This window comes from Periplaneta americana, chromosome 16 (assembly GCF_040183065.1).
Source record: "Periplaneta americana isolate PAMFEO1 chromosome 16, P.americana_PAMFEO1_priV1, whole genome shotgun sequence".
Classification (NCBI taxonomy): Eukaryota; Metazoa; Arthropoda; class Insecta; order Blattodea; family Blattidae; genus Periplaneta; species Periplaneta americana.
This window is the reverse complement of record NC_091132.1, coordinates 62,702,361-62,721,851: the sequence shown is the minus strand read 5'-3', so window position 1 is coordinate 62,721,851 and position 19,491 is coordinate 62,702,361. Positions and strand designations below refer to the sequence as shown.

At 34.6% G+C, this 19,491-nt stretch overlaps 1 protein-coding gene across 3 annotated transcripts in view; it reads left to right on the top strand.

Moving 5' to 3' along the window:
- The window catches only part of RhoGEF3 (Rho guanine nucleotide exchange factor 3), a 717,495-nt gene that overhangs the window by 683,504 nt on the left and 14,500 nt on the right, over positions 1 to 19,491 (top strand). For 2 of the 3 annotated variants that reach the window (XM_069849415.1, XM_069849418.1), the window contains exons 9-14: positions 5,831 to 6,030; positions 9,732 to 9,984; positions 11,833 to 12,012; positions 14,425 to 14,616; positions 18,047 to 18,238; positions 18,503 to 18,724. In XM_069849415.1, coding sequence (XP_069705516.1) covers positions 5,831 to 6,030; positions 9,732 to 9,984; positions 11,833 to 12,012; positions 14,425 to 14,616; positions 18,047 to 18,238; positions 18,503 to 18,724 — 1,239 coding nt within the window. The remainder of the gene's footprint in view (positions 1 to 5,830; positions 6,031 to 9,731; positions 9,985 to 11,832; positions 12,013 to 14,424; positions 14,617 to 18,046; positions 18,239 to 18,502; positions 18,725 to 19,491) is intronic. The other variant, XM_069849417.1, reaches the window with a different exon arrangement.

The following is a 19,491-nucleotide window of genomic DNA, read 5'->3' as shown; positions in this document are numbered from 1 at the left end:
GGAATACAAACAGCTGTATATCAGAAGAACTTGTATTTGTGTCCGGTATTAATCCATTTTTCAGTAAATTAATGTTTACTATTAGTAGTGCAAGACTTTTGGAACATCCAGAGTTTCAGAGCTATATAGGTATAACGGCTCTACCCCACCCTCAGGAAAGCAAGGAAAGGGGAACCTGTTTGGTTTTAGAAAATGGCTCTGGTAATGAATCCCTAGACAGAGAGAGAACCGTTTCCTTGGGGGGGAGGGCAAAGCAAAACCATAGAATCCCCATATAACGTGGTTACGGGAATCGTTTACCTCCTCCCCTCATTATGGCTTGACCACGGTACAGTATATTGGAATATGATCATTTAATAAAGGTATTTTCGAGGGGCATGTTTCGAACCGAGTTGTATAGGGTTTGAACTGTTGGTCTACTACAAATTATAATTAGCATAACTTAAAACAATCTCTCTCTTTTTCTCTCTTTAAAATTAACTTAGAGCATTTACATAAAATTAAGCCTAATATGGAAATTGACGATAAAATTATTATATTATTATGAAATTGAATATTTCACTTTGGTTCAACATATAAAATTATGAAACTTGCGTAACAAATTCGCCCGTACAGAAACACATGCATACATCAATAAAACGTTTTTATATGAAGCTTGCCTTCCTGAAGATATCATATGAAATGTAAACTCTTAATTATTTTATTTAATTTCGTCTTTAAGTTTACACATTATACCGGGATCACTTTTCTTTTTTCTGCATTGTTGTGCAGTATGTTTATCAGACATCTCCAAGTGGCGGCCTGAACACCTGCAGACTTCTAACACATGAGTACAGGCTGTTACAAAAGAAACATTACAGTGCTTCCCTTCCTCACATGAGGTATTGAAATTCTTATACAATCAGAAATTTAAAATAAATATTATAGTCCAGACACATGATCTGAAGACATTAATTCATCAATTTAAGCACAGAAACTTAATCATAAACAAAAGCAAAAAAGATTTTTTGAATTCAATATTTTCTACCGTTAATGGAAAAAAAAAAAAAGTTAAGACAAGTTTGGGGGGGCAGTGCCCCCCCCCCCAGTGCTCCCCCATAACTCCGTCTATGAATGAATCCAATAGATCGGTTCTCCCTTTCTTGCTATGTCTGATAATGAAGCCAGTACATTGCTCCAGAACATCGTATATTTCCGCATCTATGAAATAATGTAAAAACCCAAACATCTTGCAGCACATTGTACACCATGAAAGAGTTATGAATGTATTAGCAACCATATATAAAATGAACTGTATTTTTATTAGTTTCATTCTTTCATCACTTTCACGACATCTCGCTCCTGCTCTGCTAATAAATATACTAAAACATTATTAAACTTATTTCAACTAGTAAACTCAAATGAAGCACTGAAATTTAAAAGCTGATGTTCACATATCACGAAGACACAAAGCTTCTGGGAAGTACAGTGCACAAGACTGGCTTTCTCCCTAACCACTAACATGCTACACTGTTGATTACCGATGACTGATAAGCAGATCCTGGAGTTGGAAGGAAATGTTTCTGTCAGGAAGTGACATCATTAAGCTGACAGTTTATTCTCAAACTGCTTGCATTTTATTCATAAGTATAATTTAAGAACTGGATTTCCTACGATGATGCATATTTCGTAAAATTTAAGAATTTCTAAGAGTACCGGTACAGTTCAGGAAACAATGAGGACGTGACACGAACTGCTCCTTGAAAGGAAGTGTGGGTGATTACTGATTACATTAATGTAATAGATTAGACTGTGTGAAATTTGGTTCCAAAGTGAAATTGTACTTGTTCCATATTAACTTGGTGGATTTTGTTTCAAAATGTTTTTTATTCGTGTGTTTCATTAATAAGAATATTGATAAAATAATACACAAAATTCTGTTAATGATTATTGATTTTCTGAAATCTTAATGTGTTGTAAAGTAAAATTTGTGTTAAATTTTCATGTTCAGCAGCAAAGTATAAAGTCTTTAAACTTGTTAAAAATATTCTTTTTTTTTTTTTTTTGCGTGTGTATTATAAATTATGAAGAAGCATAATTTAACTGTTATGAGAAATGTTTTTTGTTCTCATATTTACCGAAGAATGATAAGCTGTAGTGAAGAAAAAATTAACAAATGTTACAACATAATTTAATATCACACCATTAAAATAAAACTCCCAAAAACCACAATCAGTTTTGTAAGAGATTTTATTTTGGTTGATATTTTGAGAGATGGCTCGTGGTGACATGCTGGTTTGTTATGCAAGCACAGTACAAAACTACTTCCAAGAGTATGAGGTATTGTGAACTTGTATGCTACTAGATTACTTTGCTTCGTTCTTAGTTAATATGATTTTAAAAGTGCCTATAATTAATATAAATGAAACAAACGTCAGACTTTTTTATTTCAGGTTAATTTTAAGTCTAATATTAATTTATTTTACTTAGACATAATAGATAAAATTAAAATTTTTTATGCATCTGAAGACAGAGTTACATTGATGTGTTTTAAATTAATCATATCGGAATGAAAAAAATAAATAAGAAAATAAATTCAAGTCAATTTTGCTGCATTTTTAGAAATGAAATATTTTCATTTCGTAATAATATTATATCAAATTAAGTACTGGGTCTTTCTCTGAGATAAAAGGTGGTCGGAGCGTGGTGTCAACCATCTCATTTTAGCGCTGAGATCAAGAAAACCTGAGTCTTTACCCTCATGTCCTACAAGTGCCTTCATGGCATGTGAAGGGGCTAGCTACCTTTGCCTTTTTATGGAATCATCATCACTATTAAAACTCATGATTTTTCTATCAATTTCTTTGTGATTCTGCCTAATGACTTCAAATTTGCTATCTAGGAACCATTTTTTTCTTTTTGTGTACCATACTTGAGCTTTTGTTCCATTTGTTCTAATATATAATTATAAATGATAAGATTTCAAGTCATGTCCAAGTTTGGTAGTGAAGTTAACTTGTAATGCAGTATGTATCAAACTTCTGTAATGATGGAAAAATAAATATTAATATGTTGATTCTTCATCAGACATAGAATCCTATATTTGATTTTATTGTTACTTTTACAGTACCTGATCATAAAAATTAATTTAGGGGAGAGGTACACCATTAACTTGCAAACATTTGGTGAGATTCATCTTTTTTATATCTCGGCTACTACAAAAGCTAAACAAACGAAACTTTTCATGCTTAATATACATACATTACAATTTATAAAACACTATTCAGAATATTAAAATAGCTATCAATTACCTGTAAAAATAATATCAAATTTGCATAATTTTTTACAACTGTAAAACATTTATAATAAAATATACAATTAATTAAATATCTGCATGATTCTTTTACTGGAATGGTTTAAAGACCTACATCAACAACATAGTCTAGAATCTTTTACCTATTCCTTTAAGAATTTTTTTTTTCTTAATCGTTACAGTACTTTCAATATTAAATTTTCTAAAAAATTTTTATTAAGAAAAAAAAATATTTCCTGAAGGAATAAGTCTTTAGAATATTTCTGTAAAAGAAAGATGCAGATATTTAATTAATTGCAGATTTTGTTATGTAAATGCTTTATGGTTGTAAAAAAAATACAAATTTGATTTTATTTTTTACAGTAATTATTAGCTATTTTAATATTCTGAATAGTGTTTTATAAAGTATAATGTGTGTATATTAAGGATAAAAAGTTTTGTTCAGTTAGCTTTTATAGTAGCAGAGGTATTAAAAAAATGATTTTCACTAAATTTTTGCAGATCAATGGTGTACCTCCCCTTTTAAGCTTCTTACACCACATGATTTTCAACAGCGCATTTTATAGTTATTAATTCAATTATGTGTTACTTCATTTCATTCAAAGAATGCAGAATATAGCCTAGGCCTACACAAACCATTTTTTACTCTATAAAAATTGCTAATTAAATCGTTCGAATTACAGAAAACTAATGATAAATATGATTATTTTTCACGAATTTTCTTTTGAAGAACAGATAAATTCATCTGAAGTCAATTATTTCAGCATTTACAAATGATTTTATAGGCCTACTCTGAATCTCCTTTTCGTGTAATTAGTAAAATAATAATTGTTTTCCATATGATTAAGCCCGCTATTTCAGCTATTTCATAAAACCATCGTGTCTTAAAATATAAATAAGATAATAGATGTTAGAATTGAGGTTTGATATTTATCCACGAAGTGGACCAGCCATTATGGAAGAAAACAAACAAATTTGTGTAGGCTACCCTACTTTCATAACATTCTAAAGAAAATGTGTGCTGAACTGAATTGTAATATCCTGGTTTGATTATTGGTTAGAATATCGACTTGCTGTTGGGATGTTGTCTCTAATTAGAGGTTACCTACCAAGATAACGAATATAATAAGCAGTGTTATGGTCTGCTGTAGCTATCAAAATTAATTATTCCGTTATATTCCTTTATTGGCAACTGTGTATAATCATAATCATATTATTATGACATCAACAGTGTGTGCGTGCGTGCTTTTCCTCTTATCTTCATTCTGTTGCCAGAGCCAAATTTGTAAAACTTAATTATCATTCTATTTGTAGCCTATAATATATATTGTGGTGCTTATTGTTATTCCTCGCCCTTACAAGACGTAAAATTTTGTTGTAAAACATGAAATTAATAAAGTTACTTCTTGCAAATGGCTTTTAGCGAATCTGGGGGTTCATTGCCACCCTCACATAAGCCCATCATCAGTCCCTATCATGAGCAAGATTAATTCATTCCCCACCATCACACAACTACCTCAAATCCATTTTAATATTATCCTCCCATCTCGGCCTCCTCAAAGGTTTTTCCTCCCTCAGGTCTCCCAACTAACACTGCATTTCTGGATTAACTCATAAGTACTATATGCCCTGCCAATCTCAAACGTCTGGATTTAATGTTCCTAATTATGTTAGGTGTAGAATACAATGCATGCAGTTCTGTGTTGTGTGACTTTCTCCATTCTCCTGTAACTTCATCCCTCTTAGCCCCAAATATTTTCCTAAGCACCTTATTCTCGATCACTCTTAACCTCTGTTCCTCTCTCAAAGTGAGATTCCACGTTTCACAACCATACAGAACAACCAGTAATATAACTGTTTTATAAATCCCAACTTCAAGTTTTTTTTTAAGCAGACTAGAGGACAAAAGCTTCTCAACTGAATAATAGCAGGCATTTCCAATATTTATTCTACATTTAAGTTCCTCTCGAGTGTCATTTATATTAGTTGCAGTTGCTCAAAGATATTTGAATTTTTGCACTCTTCAGTAACACGATGGAAACTTTCTGTACATAAAAAATATTCATATCAGACTTTAGACTTCTACAATGATTCAACTGCGTAAGAGAATTTGGATTTCCAGCTATGTGTTGAGATTTAGTATCGTCGGCATTTAAAAAATACTTAGAGATTTCGTCATCAGATCTGCAACTTCCAAAATCTGGAAAGGTCACCTTCTTTGTTGTGTCCTTCACGCTTTGCAAGTCAGAATGGCTGATTCTTCCAAGACCTCAGGGTAAGACCTGTTGATGAAAGCTGGATGCAGTACCGAAATTTCGGAGATATTAATTCTCAATACTCAGTTAACAAGTCCAAATTCTTCACAATAATTATTCACATTAATTTTCTTTGTAATGGCTAAATTCTTTTCTCTTTCAGTGTCTAAGCACCTTACTTGTAATGTATTGTATCCTTGTTTCTTCCCTTAAGCTTTATAATTTCTGTTGAATTTTCGCCCACAGCATAGAAGATGTAATTTTTTTCTAAAATTTGTTGTAGGCTGATCTACAAACACGTGTCCAGAGTCGTCACCAACACGTGAGAAGAACGCATTCAGACTTAGGTGGTCAGAGACTTTTTAATTGGGACGTGCGCAATAGTTATCGACGCATGTTCTCCACGCCTTCACCCATCAAGATGCGTCCTCCACGCACTAGTCCGCCACGTCCTGCAAACACTGATGCTGTGACTCTAAGGAAGTGAGTGGCTTTCTCATTTATTTTATAGAAATAAGTGATAGTTAACTTACTTACTGGCTTTCAAGGAACCCGGAGGTTTATTGCCGTCCTCACATAAGCCCGCCATTGGTCCCTATCCTGAGCAAGATTAATCCGTTCTCTATCATCATATCCCACCTTCCACAAATCCATTTTAATATTATCTTCCCATCTACGTCTCGGCCTCTCTAAAGGTCTTTTTCCCTCCGGTCTCCCAACTAATACATTATATGCATTTCTGGATTCGCCCATACGTGCTACATGCCCTGCCCATCTCAAACGTCTGGATTTAATGTTCCTAATTACGTTAGGTGAAGAATACAATGCTTGCAGTTCTGTGTTGTGTAACTTTCTCCATTCTCCTGTAACGTCATCCCTCTTAGCCCCAAATATTTTCCTAAGCACCTTATTCTCAAACACCCTTAACCTGTGTTCCTCTCTCAAAGTGAGAGTCCAAGTTTCACAACCATAAAGAACAACCGGTAATATAACTGTTTTATAAATTCTAACTTTCAGATTTTTTGACAGCAGATTGGATGATAAAAGCTTTTCAACCGAATAATAACAGCCATTTCCCATATTTATTCTGTGTTTAATTTCCTCCCGAGTATCATTTATATTTGTTACTGTTGCTCCAAGATATTTGAACTTCTCCACCTCTTCAAAAGATAAATTTCCAATTCTTATATTTCCATTTCCTACAATATTCTGGTCACGAGACATAATCATATACTTTGTCTTTTCGGGATTTACTTCCAAACCTATCTCTTTACTTGCTTCCAGTAAAATTCCCGTATTTTCCCTAATCGTTTGTGGATTTTCTCCTAACATATTCACGTTATCCGCATAGACAAGCAGCTGATGTAACCCATTCAATTCCAAACCCTCTCTGTTATCCTGAACTTTCTTAATGGCATACTCTAGAGCAAAGTTAAAAAGTAAAGGTGATAGTGCATCTCCTTGCTTTAGCCCACAGTGAATTGGAAAAGCATCTGACAGAAATTGACCTATACGAACTCTGCTGTACATTTTACTGAGACACATTTTAATTAATCGAACTGGTTTCTTCGGAATACCAAATTCAATAAGAATATCATATAAAACTTCTCTCTTAACCGAGTCATATGCCTTTTTGAAATCTATGAATAACTGATGTACTGTACCCTTATACTCCCATTTTTTCTCCATTATCTGTCGAATACAAAATATCTGGTCAGTAGTTGATCTATTACGCCTAAAACCACACTGATGATCCCCAATAATTTCATCTACATATGGAGTTAATCTTCTCAAAAGAATATTGGACAAAATTTTGTACGACGTCAACAAAAGTGATAGTTAACTATGCGGAGAAAACCATCAACAACATCATCACAATTATCTTAATCTTTATTTGAAGGATTATGCATTTTGCCTGTCCCATACTCACAGGCTGGATGCAAATTGACGGGGGAAGGAGGGATACTGGCGATCGTTCCCCACTGAAGAATCTGGTGTCCCCTATTGAAAAGACATTAATTTGTTCCTGCCAGGAACCACATTTATCTCCTTTAGATGTCTTATTTATAGTTTCTGCATTTTATATGTTACTTTTTATTTATTTTTTAATGCAACACACAACAACGATTCTCCTTCCTTCTTTTAATATAACTTGAGCGCGACAACGTACGAGTTAGTCAACATTGCTAATTATTATGGACATTATTTTTATTGGCAATTAAAATTTTAATCTTCATATTTTATTACACTCTTCAAACACTTAAATATCACTGAATAACTGTTATGTTGACTACAGTTTAGCTAATATTAACACAATGAAGTAGCTGTGTATTTTAAATAACTTAATACTTCCTCAGTAAAATTTTAATGTACCTGCTGGAGAAAAGTTTCAATTAGCATCCTTTTCGCAGGAAATCCATGCATCTTTTTTTGTGGTCTACCCACATCCCTCCTTCCAACTGGTATGTAGTAAAAAGCAAGTTTTCGTATTCTCGGGTTATGTCCATACAATTTTTTTTGTATCTTCCTATTTCTTCATTTATTGATTTTACGTTAAGTTCTTTTCTGAAAATTTCATTATTTATGTGGTCTTACTTTGCGAATTCTTGAGTTTGTCTTAAAAATTCATCTCTGCTCCCTGTAATTTACTTCTGATTTTCTTCATAATGATCAAGATTGACATCGCCATTGTTTTGCAAAATGTTATTCAATTTTTTTTCTTGTTTTATTTCTGTCCTTAAAAATTCACTATTTTCGATTGGATTTGAAACCGTAAGCTAAGTAGATGGGTTTGATTGTGAGAAGAGGGAAGTGTACTGGTAGATATGTAGCTTTCCTACAATTATGTCATTAGATAAAGGGACTTTGTTACTGGCCTAGAAATAAAAGTACTGATATATATTATATGCAAGTTAGGTTAGTCCTAGTGGACTTTTTTTAAATTTGTTATTTAAAACTACTGTGTCAACTACTTGGTTATTTAGCATCGATGGAATTTGGTGATAACGAGATGAGGCCAAGGATTCGCCATAGATTACCAGTACCTGATATTCACCTTACAGTTGGGAAAAACCTCGGAAAAAAAAAAAACCCAACTAAGTAATCATCCCAAGCAAGAATCGAACCCACACTCGAGCAAAATTCAGATCAATAGATAAACGTTCTAAGTCTGTTGCTCTAGTGGGCTCATTGTGGCTGTGTTATATAAAAAGTGCGAATTCACTAAATAGCCAGGAAACTAAAATCAGTTTCATAATAAGATTATTCAAAATTGCACTTGTGGGTATTCTCTGCACCAGATTTATGATATGAAAAATTGATATCTTCATATGAATAATGGTTATGGACTGTAAATAAATATACTCTAAAATTTTTAATGTGTGTCTGATAAATAATCTACAGGGTGATCCGTTTGGGTATGAATAAAATAAAAACACCATAAAACATTTAGTACTGATTTTTTTTTTTTTTTATACTTTACTTTGTGCGTACAACACTGAAAGATAGGAGATCCTCAGAGCTCAACATGACCCCCATTGTGCACCTGCACAACTCATAATGGTGATGCAATTCAGCCCATATTCGTTGTAACATAAGAGGGGTGATTTATTGAAAAGCTTGAGTAATTTTTACTCTCAGATCAGCAATGTTCCTGGGTTTCTATGAATAGACAATGTCTTTAACAAAACCCTACACGAAGAAGTCAGGAGAGGTTAGTTAGAACTGGGGAGTTTGGGAACCAAACCAAGAGATAGCTACTTCTCGCACTGGGTTTCGCCTACGACTTCCTATATGTTTTTTTAACACGGAACCTGTTTCTACAACATTATGGAATCGTATTTTAGGTACATTACGCACACCATACTCACGTCGAAATTCTCTTTGATCTCTTTTACCACTCTCAAGTTTAGCATACCAAAGAACACATTGTGCCTGTTGTTGATTTGTAGTAGCCATTTTAATCATCTACGACTTTCATTTGTCCTTTCAGATTATGCATTGTTGATTGTCATATATGGAAACTCCCATCTTTTAATCATAATATAACCAGCAAGAAATTGTTTCTACTATCATAATAGCTTTATAATAATAAATTAATATTATCCATACCCAAACGGATCAGACTGTATATGAGAGTGCTGCTCTTACTATACCATTGCAGTCAATGAGTCTGTGTGTTTCAGTTCCAAGAGAAGAGCGAGGCGTCCCCAGTTGCGACGTTCTATAAGTCAACCTCTTGGATTAAATGAACTATCACCGCTCATGCGTCGAAAACCAGGAGGTGGCATGGCCATCGTTCAGCGAACTTCCAACACGGTTCTGAGCGAGGATGAACATGACGGTCGAGGGGGAACTGGCACGTCTGATGATGATATGATGTCTGATTCAGAATCGTCCATTGCGTCACTAACTGATAGGAAGAAATCCTTCGAACAGGTATGTTGTGGAGATGATTTAAATGATTTAGAAGATTGTCTAAGAGTAAGTAAATATTTTTAAGAAAATATCATCTTATTTATATAAAATTTTAGTGTCATATTTAGTGTCTTTATAATCAATTGTATTTAATTTTCTTATAGTTTGAATAGTAAATACGATGTAATTGATTGTGGGTTATAAATTTAATCGTATATGTGCAGGTGGTTGCTTTAATGGATGAGGGTGTAACCATTTTTTATTCTGCATATACCTACCTTAAAATTTTTCTAAGCCTAATCAATTTTATTGTTACTTCCATTTTATATAGGTGCAAAAACATATATCGCACCCTGGTAATAAAGTTTCAATTGACCGTCTGTGCTTATCTTATTATATAAAATATTATACTAGTTAGTTGCATGAACGTTTTCGGCACTTGTGTGTGCCATCATCAGATGCTTGAATGATACTGCATGTTAACCTTGCCAATTGGATACTTGTGACATCGCTATGATTATTATGTATGCACAAACATGTAATATATACCCATATCAGTTAAAATAGTAACATAAAATGCGAATAAAACACTTACACACAGTTAATTAAAGTCAAATGATTAAAAACAATATTCGTATGCTGCTATAATGTCCATCGTTGTCTAGTTTACATTGTGGTTGAGTTAATGCTTGTGATTATTTCAAACGGGATGACCAGTTTTTAAGTATCACCACGTTACATGGTTGCACTATGATATTAAATGTGTAGAAAATTAAACCATGAAATTCATTTCTTAATGGGTAATGTTCACTTCTTATCCAGTGTTAATCATATACATAAATTGAAGCACTTAGAGAGATAAAACATGACGTGCAAGACACTTGCATAATATAAGTTCTGCGTTTAGTTGTTATAATGTCTGATGTTGATTTCTTTACCTGGCAATATTTAGATATTACAAATCCTTAAAATACTGGGTTGTCACTTTCCGGTTTTCAGCCTAGCCTTGCATACTGCGAACATAAAAATTGAGCTATTAGAATATGTTGCTAACGGATGGTCAAATGTAAATGATAAGTAATTAACTTACGTGCAAACAACTGGTTATGATGTGTATTCAGCGATGGCTTGGCACAGACTGAAAGTCGGTCAGTGCTCACAACGATCTTAACCTAATGAACGTCCAGCGGAACCGGAAGTGGAGTAAGGGGTGGGGACCTGTGCGGGGGTTGCTTTTGTATTTTGAGTTATGACACTTTAGAATCCAGGGTGCGATGTTTACTTACAAAAATAATATTAACTTCTGTTACTGTTTTACTTTCCCATGCTGCACTCCCTACGTTAATTGTAGTCTTCAAGATTTAGATCCTGGGCCTGCTTAGACTCTTCAAGTCTCTTAATGTCAAATTCTAATTTTCATTGTCCACTGGTATACATTTCTTGCAATTTTATGAGTCTGATCCTTCCAAATTCTTCCAGATACTTGTTTATTGCTTGATTACCGGTATGTCTCCAGATGTTTCAGTATATTTATGAGAGTCTTGATTGATATCTTCATGTCTTTTATAATCAACTAAACAACAGCTAAACATAAGAACCTTTAACTGTAATTCTTTGTGATGTTTACATGAAAGAGAACCTACCTCGCATAAAACTCCAAAACTTGAAGTCTCATTTACTAGTTTTCAAAACGCTTCATTGTAGTGACAGAGAATGACATATTTTAAGGCGAAAAAGTAGTTTATGAATTGTAAGTTTTTATAGCTATACTGATGGCTTCAGAGCATGGTGCTTAGGATCTGTAATAAATCATCAACCAATGACTAGTGTTGTGACAAAATCTCATGAACATTTCTTCTTGAAAACCAGGCAATGGATGAAGATGTGACAGTTCTAGCAGAAGCAGTGTGGGATCATGTCGCCATGGAGCCTGAAGAGTTGGCATTTCGTGCAGGTGACGTCATCGAGGTACTTGATACAATGGACCGGGATTGGTGGTGGGGTTCTAGAGGTGAAGACAGTGGCTGGTTTCCCGCAGCTTTCGTTAGGGTAAGTAGTGCACATAACCATTTTTTTAATCCTTGTTAGCTCAACAGTAATAATTTATTTTTTTTACGATGTTATCTATGAAATTTCTGTTTATAGTTTGTTTTTTAACTGTCACCCAAAGGAATACATAAATACAATCATGTAATGTTCTTCGAATAGAGATAAAACTACATTGCATGGTAAAGTTTTTTCTATTATAATACCAAGAAGTAAGATGTGTGACTTGTTTTATAAATAAAATCGTACGGTTAAAGTAGGTGCATATATACTTTATTTACTATCATAGTGTGCAGTTCGATGGCTCCTTTGAGCACCCACTTAACAGATTTACGACTTCCTACACAAACACCTCTGATCATCCCACTTAGTCCCATGCCCACAGTTGCCACATTCAATTATATTCTCGTGGTAACTGACGGAATCCTTTTAATTCGGAAAAGATGTGACAACTCTTCCTCCACGTGAATATGAAGGGAGCTGTCAATTTTTCTAAACGAGGGTTCTGATTGGTTACTAATAGGTGAAGACATGATTTCCGTCACAATAAGGAAGACATTTATTTATGATAACCAATTAGGAGGGGCAGCAGAAGGTCTATCGGCAAAGTCCTTGTCTGTGAAACTGCACTCCATGATACAGACGTGGATAAATTATTAGACTAAATTAATTATATGTGCAATGAAGCTGTATTTATCGATAGAAATAATGAACAGAAATGTATTTTGCACAGATATAATGAACAGAATATTGAGTCTGGAGGTTACTAATATTTTGTGAACATTTCCTTATTCTTTATTAACACGTTGATTTTGTCAGGGATGCTGGAAACCAAAGTTTGACACTTTCTTTGAATATCAGCATCATTTAGCCAGATATCAGACAGTGCTTAAATGAGTCCATGTTTTGTTGTAAGCCTCTTTTTGTTCACTTTCTTCTTCAGTATAGATCACAGATTTTCAATTTCGTTAATGTCCGGTCTTCTTGCAGGCCATGGGGAATATCTTCTGCAGTATATAATTTAACACCAGTAGTACCAACATAGCTAGAAAAAAATATACTTAACCATTGGAAAAATATACTTAATCAGAAGATGTAAACAATCATATTTACAACAATAGAGACTCTGTGAATTATACTGATAGTTGATATGACAAACTGTATTATGTTTGCAAGAAAACGTTTTAGTCTAATAATTTGTACACGTCTGTATAAAATGAACTTTTACTTAGTTCTGACGAAACTGCCATAAAATGGCTATTCATATGTTTTTTATTCTTTCTCAGTAAGGGCGTAGAATTCTACTAAAGCACTTAGGCATAAATGGCTTATTGTGCAGCCCGTAAACTAGAAATCAACCCAGGAATATTTGTGCATTCTAATTATTTCCAATAATATTGTAACTTTTATTACAAAACAATAATGAAATTTTATTGTTTCAACAATAGTCACTTCCAATAATTTAGTTTAAACTCATCCGTCAACATTGGGATTTCCACTCCACACAGTAACACAGTATTCGTTATTACACTCCACAGACGACAATGACAATTTACTTGGATTATTGAGAACAACAATGAACTGTTAATCTTAACTAATTTTCACAAAGCACTATTTACAAATCAGAACTGTCAGTTCTCAGTTCACAGTTCGTTTGCCTTGGCTAGTTCTTCTAGCTCAGTCACTCGAGTTCACAGTATCTCGAACCCCAGACCTTCAGAGACAGTCCACTGAACTTAGAACTCAGGTCCCCCAACTGCGGTCCACTCAAGCTAGCTTCACTGCTACACAAGACTGGCTGGCTGGCTGTCCACCGACTATAACAACTACTGCTCAAGTTCACTCGCATGTCGTATTTTATAACCAAACCATAGTTTCGAGAAATTACGATTTCGCGATCTATCGACAGATGCCTAGAAGATGACGCCTATCCAGACTTCTCTGGATTTCTCCCCTCAGTCGCCAGCTGCTTTACTCCCTCCTCACCCTTCGTCACGTCTGCGCCACCACCTCACACCCCCCTCTTACGTCTGTCCCCTCCAGACCCGAGCAGCCGCAACCTTCTTCACTGCGTTGCTCGTTTTCTCGTGCACCCCCGACTCTGTGGGACGCGATCGACTCCCGACTGTCACAATATTTTTCTTTTACTGAAATTATTATTTGTAAGTAAGTAATAGATAAGTTGTCCGGTATTGGTGATTTATAATGATATTCTGAATATATTACTTTTGCCAAGTACTCATACCAGTAACTTCCAAGCGCCGCAGAGCATTGAAACTTGCTGAACATATAAATAAGAGATGGCTGATTCATTTTTTACAAGAAAACGAAAATAAGATTTTTGACTGAAAATGACCAAAATTTCACCTGTCATCCCCCTTAATGGAACAACTTGTGTTTTAATGTCTCCCTCAGATGCGAGTGAGTCAGGAGGATACTGTAGAAGACTGTCTGGCAGCAATGGCCTCAGGCTCGACGCCGAGCGCACAACTAAGACGGCGGACAAGTGTGTCCCTGCTCAGCAACGACCAGGTGCGCTCCAGTGTGGTGCGTGAGCTCATCAACACGGAGCGCGACTTCGTCAAGATTCTTCGTGATGTTGCAGAAGTAAGTTAATACATAAGTGTTTAACAACATTAGTCTCCATCTGAAGCAATAAATATTAATCTTTAATTCGAACTTTAAATAATACATTTGTTCACTTTATTTTTATTCGTTAATTGATTAATACATTTGTTCACTCTATTTTTATTCGTTAATTGATTGTTTTAGCCAATAAGGTTTGATAAGGTACCCGTACTTTGGTTTCTGTATCAAATCTTTTTCTATATTAATAATTTGCTGTTATGCTAGGGGCAGAAGAAATAGGCGGGTATGGCAAACCCCTCATTCACTGCCCCAACTCCTATACTCCTCAGAATTTGCTTGGTGTATGGTCCTGTCCAAGCAACTTACTTCTCCATTCACACATTTTGCACTATAGGAAAACTTAAAAGAACAAATAAAATAATAACGTGATTTCTAGTAATTACAAATACCTGATTTACTGAATATTGTTGTTTTGTTTAGTCAACTGTCCGAACACAGGTCTCAAACTCATAACTGACAACAATAAGGCATCACTAATGAGGTAGCTAAGCCAGGAGATAATGGGTAATGGTGGCCAGTTCTCTTTCTTCTCCATTGCATACATCGCTGAATAGTAACATATTACACTAGTCAGACTTTACATGATATTATCACTTATAATATTTCGCAAGTTAGCCATTTCATAAATGTAATAATTATTATCATGGAATGTAAACCTAATACGAGAAATACAATATTTTGCATTACGCAGAATTCGTATTTTGTTGTTATGTTTTCAGAATACTGTATTGAAATAGTGAATACTAAATAACGTTTATACAGTTACCAACTTTGTGAATCATGAGGAAATTAAAAATTAAAGTGCAAAAACTTAATATATTTTTACTGTGTGTAAAAAATCTACACGTTATTGTAACATGAACGACTTTCGTAATAAAAACATACTTATGTGTTAAGAAGCACACTTAGCTTAACAAAAGAAATAACACAATAAGTATGACTAAAAAAATCGTTCTGCACAGGTTCTCTTAACCGATGTGGAGAAACACCACACGCCTTGGCAGTGGCTGTCTGCGTTGATGATAGGACACTTTTAATGTCGTCACAAACTTTAAGTTCTTTCAAGAAACAACAAACTTGATAAATAACGGCTTTAGTATGAATTCTGATATCAGAGCTCGACTGAAACATGATAGCGATTACTTGGATGATTAGTATTTAAAAATACTGTTTATTATGAGTCATTAGTATTTAAAAATACTGTTTATTATATTATTATAATATATTTTTTCGAACAAGCTATAACACAGTAGTATCACAGACGAGCACTTGTCAACAACCAGCATTCGAACGCAGCGACAGGAAGGTCTCTTTGTTGAGGTCATAAACCGCTGGAGAAAGTGTAGAGTGAGTAGTTTCCGCACAAGACCAAAAACCCACCTATTTCTTCTGCCTTTACTATAACATTTTACCTTCTTAAAGAGACCAAACGTTCTCTGAAATTCAAAGACTTTGTTAAAGAAATCAGTAAATGAAGGTGTTATTTTAATAGTGGTACAACTCAACTTTTTTTCGAATTGGAGTTAACTATACTTTCAGGTTCACAAATGTCCGTTCTTTTTATTATGAAAGTGATAAAACTCCAACTTCCTTCTACTTCCAACATAATGCACCATAATGCAGAAAGAAACTTATTTAATAGTGATATAATCAATTGTGTTCCATACTAAGCCAAAATGAGTAATTCTAGAAAGATTTTGAGTGACTTCTGATGATATTGATGATCAATATCTTGATCCAAATTATCAAATATCTGAAAATAAATGGCATGCCATAAAAGCAATATTCTGGTACACCTCCAAGAGTTATCTTGGATTTATGAATCGTACATTGAAATTTTTTATTTGACTCCTATAGATCACTTGAAATTTCATAAACCCACACAATATTCATAAACCCCAAGCATAGGAAGAACGCTTAATCTCTGACAAGAAAGCATGAACTATTATTTTTCAGATATTTCACATCCTGAATTATCTGTACACATTTAACTTTAAGACTCCATCTCAAAACCAATGTAAATGGAGGTGTACCATTATTAAAATAACGTCTTCATAATGTATAATAAAGTTTTACATCTTCCTCCTCCTCTATTAGATTTGTAATTGGTATGGTTTTATTATGCTACTGTGCATATACAAAGTCTCTCCACAATGCAGTCAAGTGGAGCAAGCGAGTAGCTGACACTCACAACCACAGTTAAGTTAGCAGAACAGACTCTTACTTTGAAACAAAATTCTGTTTTCCTTCGACAGTTCTCTGAATGATAGCAATTTAGAAATTATTGGTACCGGATGTGTGAAAAATTAAAATTAACAAATTAATAAACTATTAAGTAACATTATTCACCACATTCACAACACATTCTGGAAGTGCTTTCCTTGTTGTTGAAAGCAGAGTTCGATCCCTTTATACTTGTTCGTATAACTAACATTTCTTGATTAATTGATTTCACGTAATTAGTTATTTCACTTTAAAAATCGTAGCCTACCACACTTCTCTCTCTCTCTCTCTCTCTCTCTCTCTCTCCATTCCTCCGGATTATTTCCTTTAGAATGTGGAAAATTTGTCATATAGGCAGGCCTACAAGAATAAGAATAATCCAAAGACAATCAGACTCTTTTAATTCTTGAAACACTGTGAATTTATAGGGATGTAAGTTAAGTATTCTTGTTACAATCTCATGTGCTGTCTGCAAAGACATACGAGTTTGTATCTCTTGATCTAATTTCACCACTCAACTGAACAGTTTCTTTAAATGTATTTATCAAATTCGTAAAGTGACCATCTATCCCAATTTTTCCAGGACAGTTCCGAATTTAGACTCTCTGACCCGGATTTTTCTTAAGGAATTTCGGAACGCCAATTTGTCCCGGATTTTGTCTAGATATTATGATTTGTCCTGGTTTAGATTTTTCTAAATTCATAGTAATGTTTTTAAGGGATATGAACTCTAAAATTGGCAATATAGTCAGTCAGTTGTCATGTGGCAACTAAGTCAGGAGATACTGGGGTAGGGTGGCCAGTTTCTTTCCCCCTCCATTGCATACATCGTTGTCTAGTACCATAATTCACTAATCAGACTTACGATGTAGGTTATACAAACAATTGTTCTTCCTCTGACACCTATCATCAAGTGAGATGTACTGCCTGATAGATGTACATATCAGCCAGAATCTCAATCACAGGTGAAAACTCGTACATTAACCATGAATTTCTTTTCGCAGAATGATTTTGTGGACAATTACAGTCACAAATAGTATGAAATTCCGAAACTTTCGAGTTTTTTTTGCCCCCCCCCCCCCCCCACTGTAGCATATGGTTATGAATTTTACGTATTATTGAAGTGTGGGACAGATATTGTTTTCATATGTGTTATTTTTTCCAGGGCTACTTGGCTGAATGTCGGAGACGTACCGACATGTTCTCACCACCACAGATTGACACCATCTTCGGCAACTTGGAAGAACTGCTACAATTTCAATCCACATTCCTACAAAACTTGGAGAGTCATGTCGATTGGGAAGCTCCACATCGGAGCTGTATAGGAGAGTGTTTCCTGGCACATGTGAGTTTACAAGTATGTCACTACATTGTTCAGAGTGTTTCACTCGTAGGAAGCCCCTAGTTATCGTTTACTACTGACATCCAGATGTTTCATTATAGCTCTGCCAGTCAGCGAAATTAATTAAAAATTTGAAGTTTATTTCAATTACTTTGTAGTTGTTGTTGTTGTTACCTATTGAGAAATCCTTCATAAGAACCTGTTTAAAACTGAACTCTGGTTTACTTAAGTTTTGAACTTTAAATGTGTATTTTCATATGCAAATAATTTAAATTTCAGAGAGCTGGCTTCCGAATTTACTCTGAATACTGCAACAGTCATCCAATGGCAACAGCAACCTTGCAGGAACTATATCAGCACGACAGTTATAGTAAATTCTTTGAAGCTTGTCGTCTCATGCGTGGACTCATTGAGATACCTCTTGACGGCTACCTGCTCACACCTGTACAGCGCATCTGCAAGTACCCTCTCCAGCTAGCAGAGCTGCTCAAATACACAAAAGTATGTGTGTATTAAGGTTTTAATGTATTTATTATGGCAATAATCTGATTAATTTCTCATTATCACTCCAATTACGACTTGTTCCATTAAATCAGACTCTTTGCTTTACACGCGTTACTTCACTATGTCGTATATGAAATGAAACCATAATTGCCAGAATCTAGTATGGCCTTGAATGCAATACTGTCCCAAGTTTTTAGGTTTTCTATATACATAGTGGTGACTTGGAACACGAACCATAAGGATTTCAATGCTAAATTTTAGCATTGAAATCCCTGTGGTGCGTGTTCCAAGTCACCACCCAGTATAAAAATAAAAATATCTCAGTATGGTGTAATACAACATATACTTTGGTGATATTGTGAAGTGGGGGAAGCTATTTTAAAGTTTCTGACTCCAGTCTTTAACAACAACCTCTCCAGGTAGGGTTGCCAACTCCCCGTATTTCCCGTGATCTGCCTATTTGGCATGCTAACAGTCTCCAGGCTCCCGTATTTGACTGCTCTTAAAACGATTTTCTCCCTTATTCTTATGTCACGCAGAGAGCTTTGTTTCAAACTTTTAATTTTACCGCTCTGTTATATTAATTTGAAATACTGTACATTGTAAAGAATCCAAAAGGAATGGCTTCTGAAAATATCTATTCTCCATAGTTGTTGTTCTAGGGATGCATTAAAATGTGCAGTGTCTATAGGAGGTAATGCTAACCAGAAATAGATGTCAGTGTTTACCACTTTAAAATCAAATAATGTCAAATCTGACCAGAT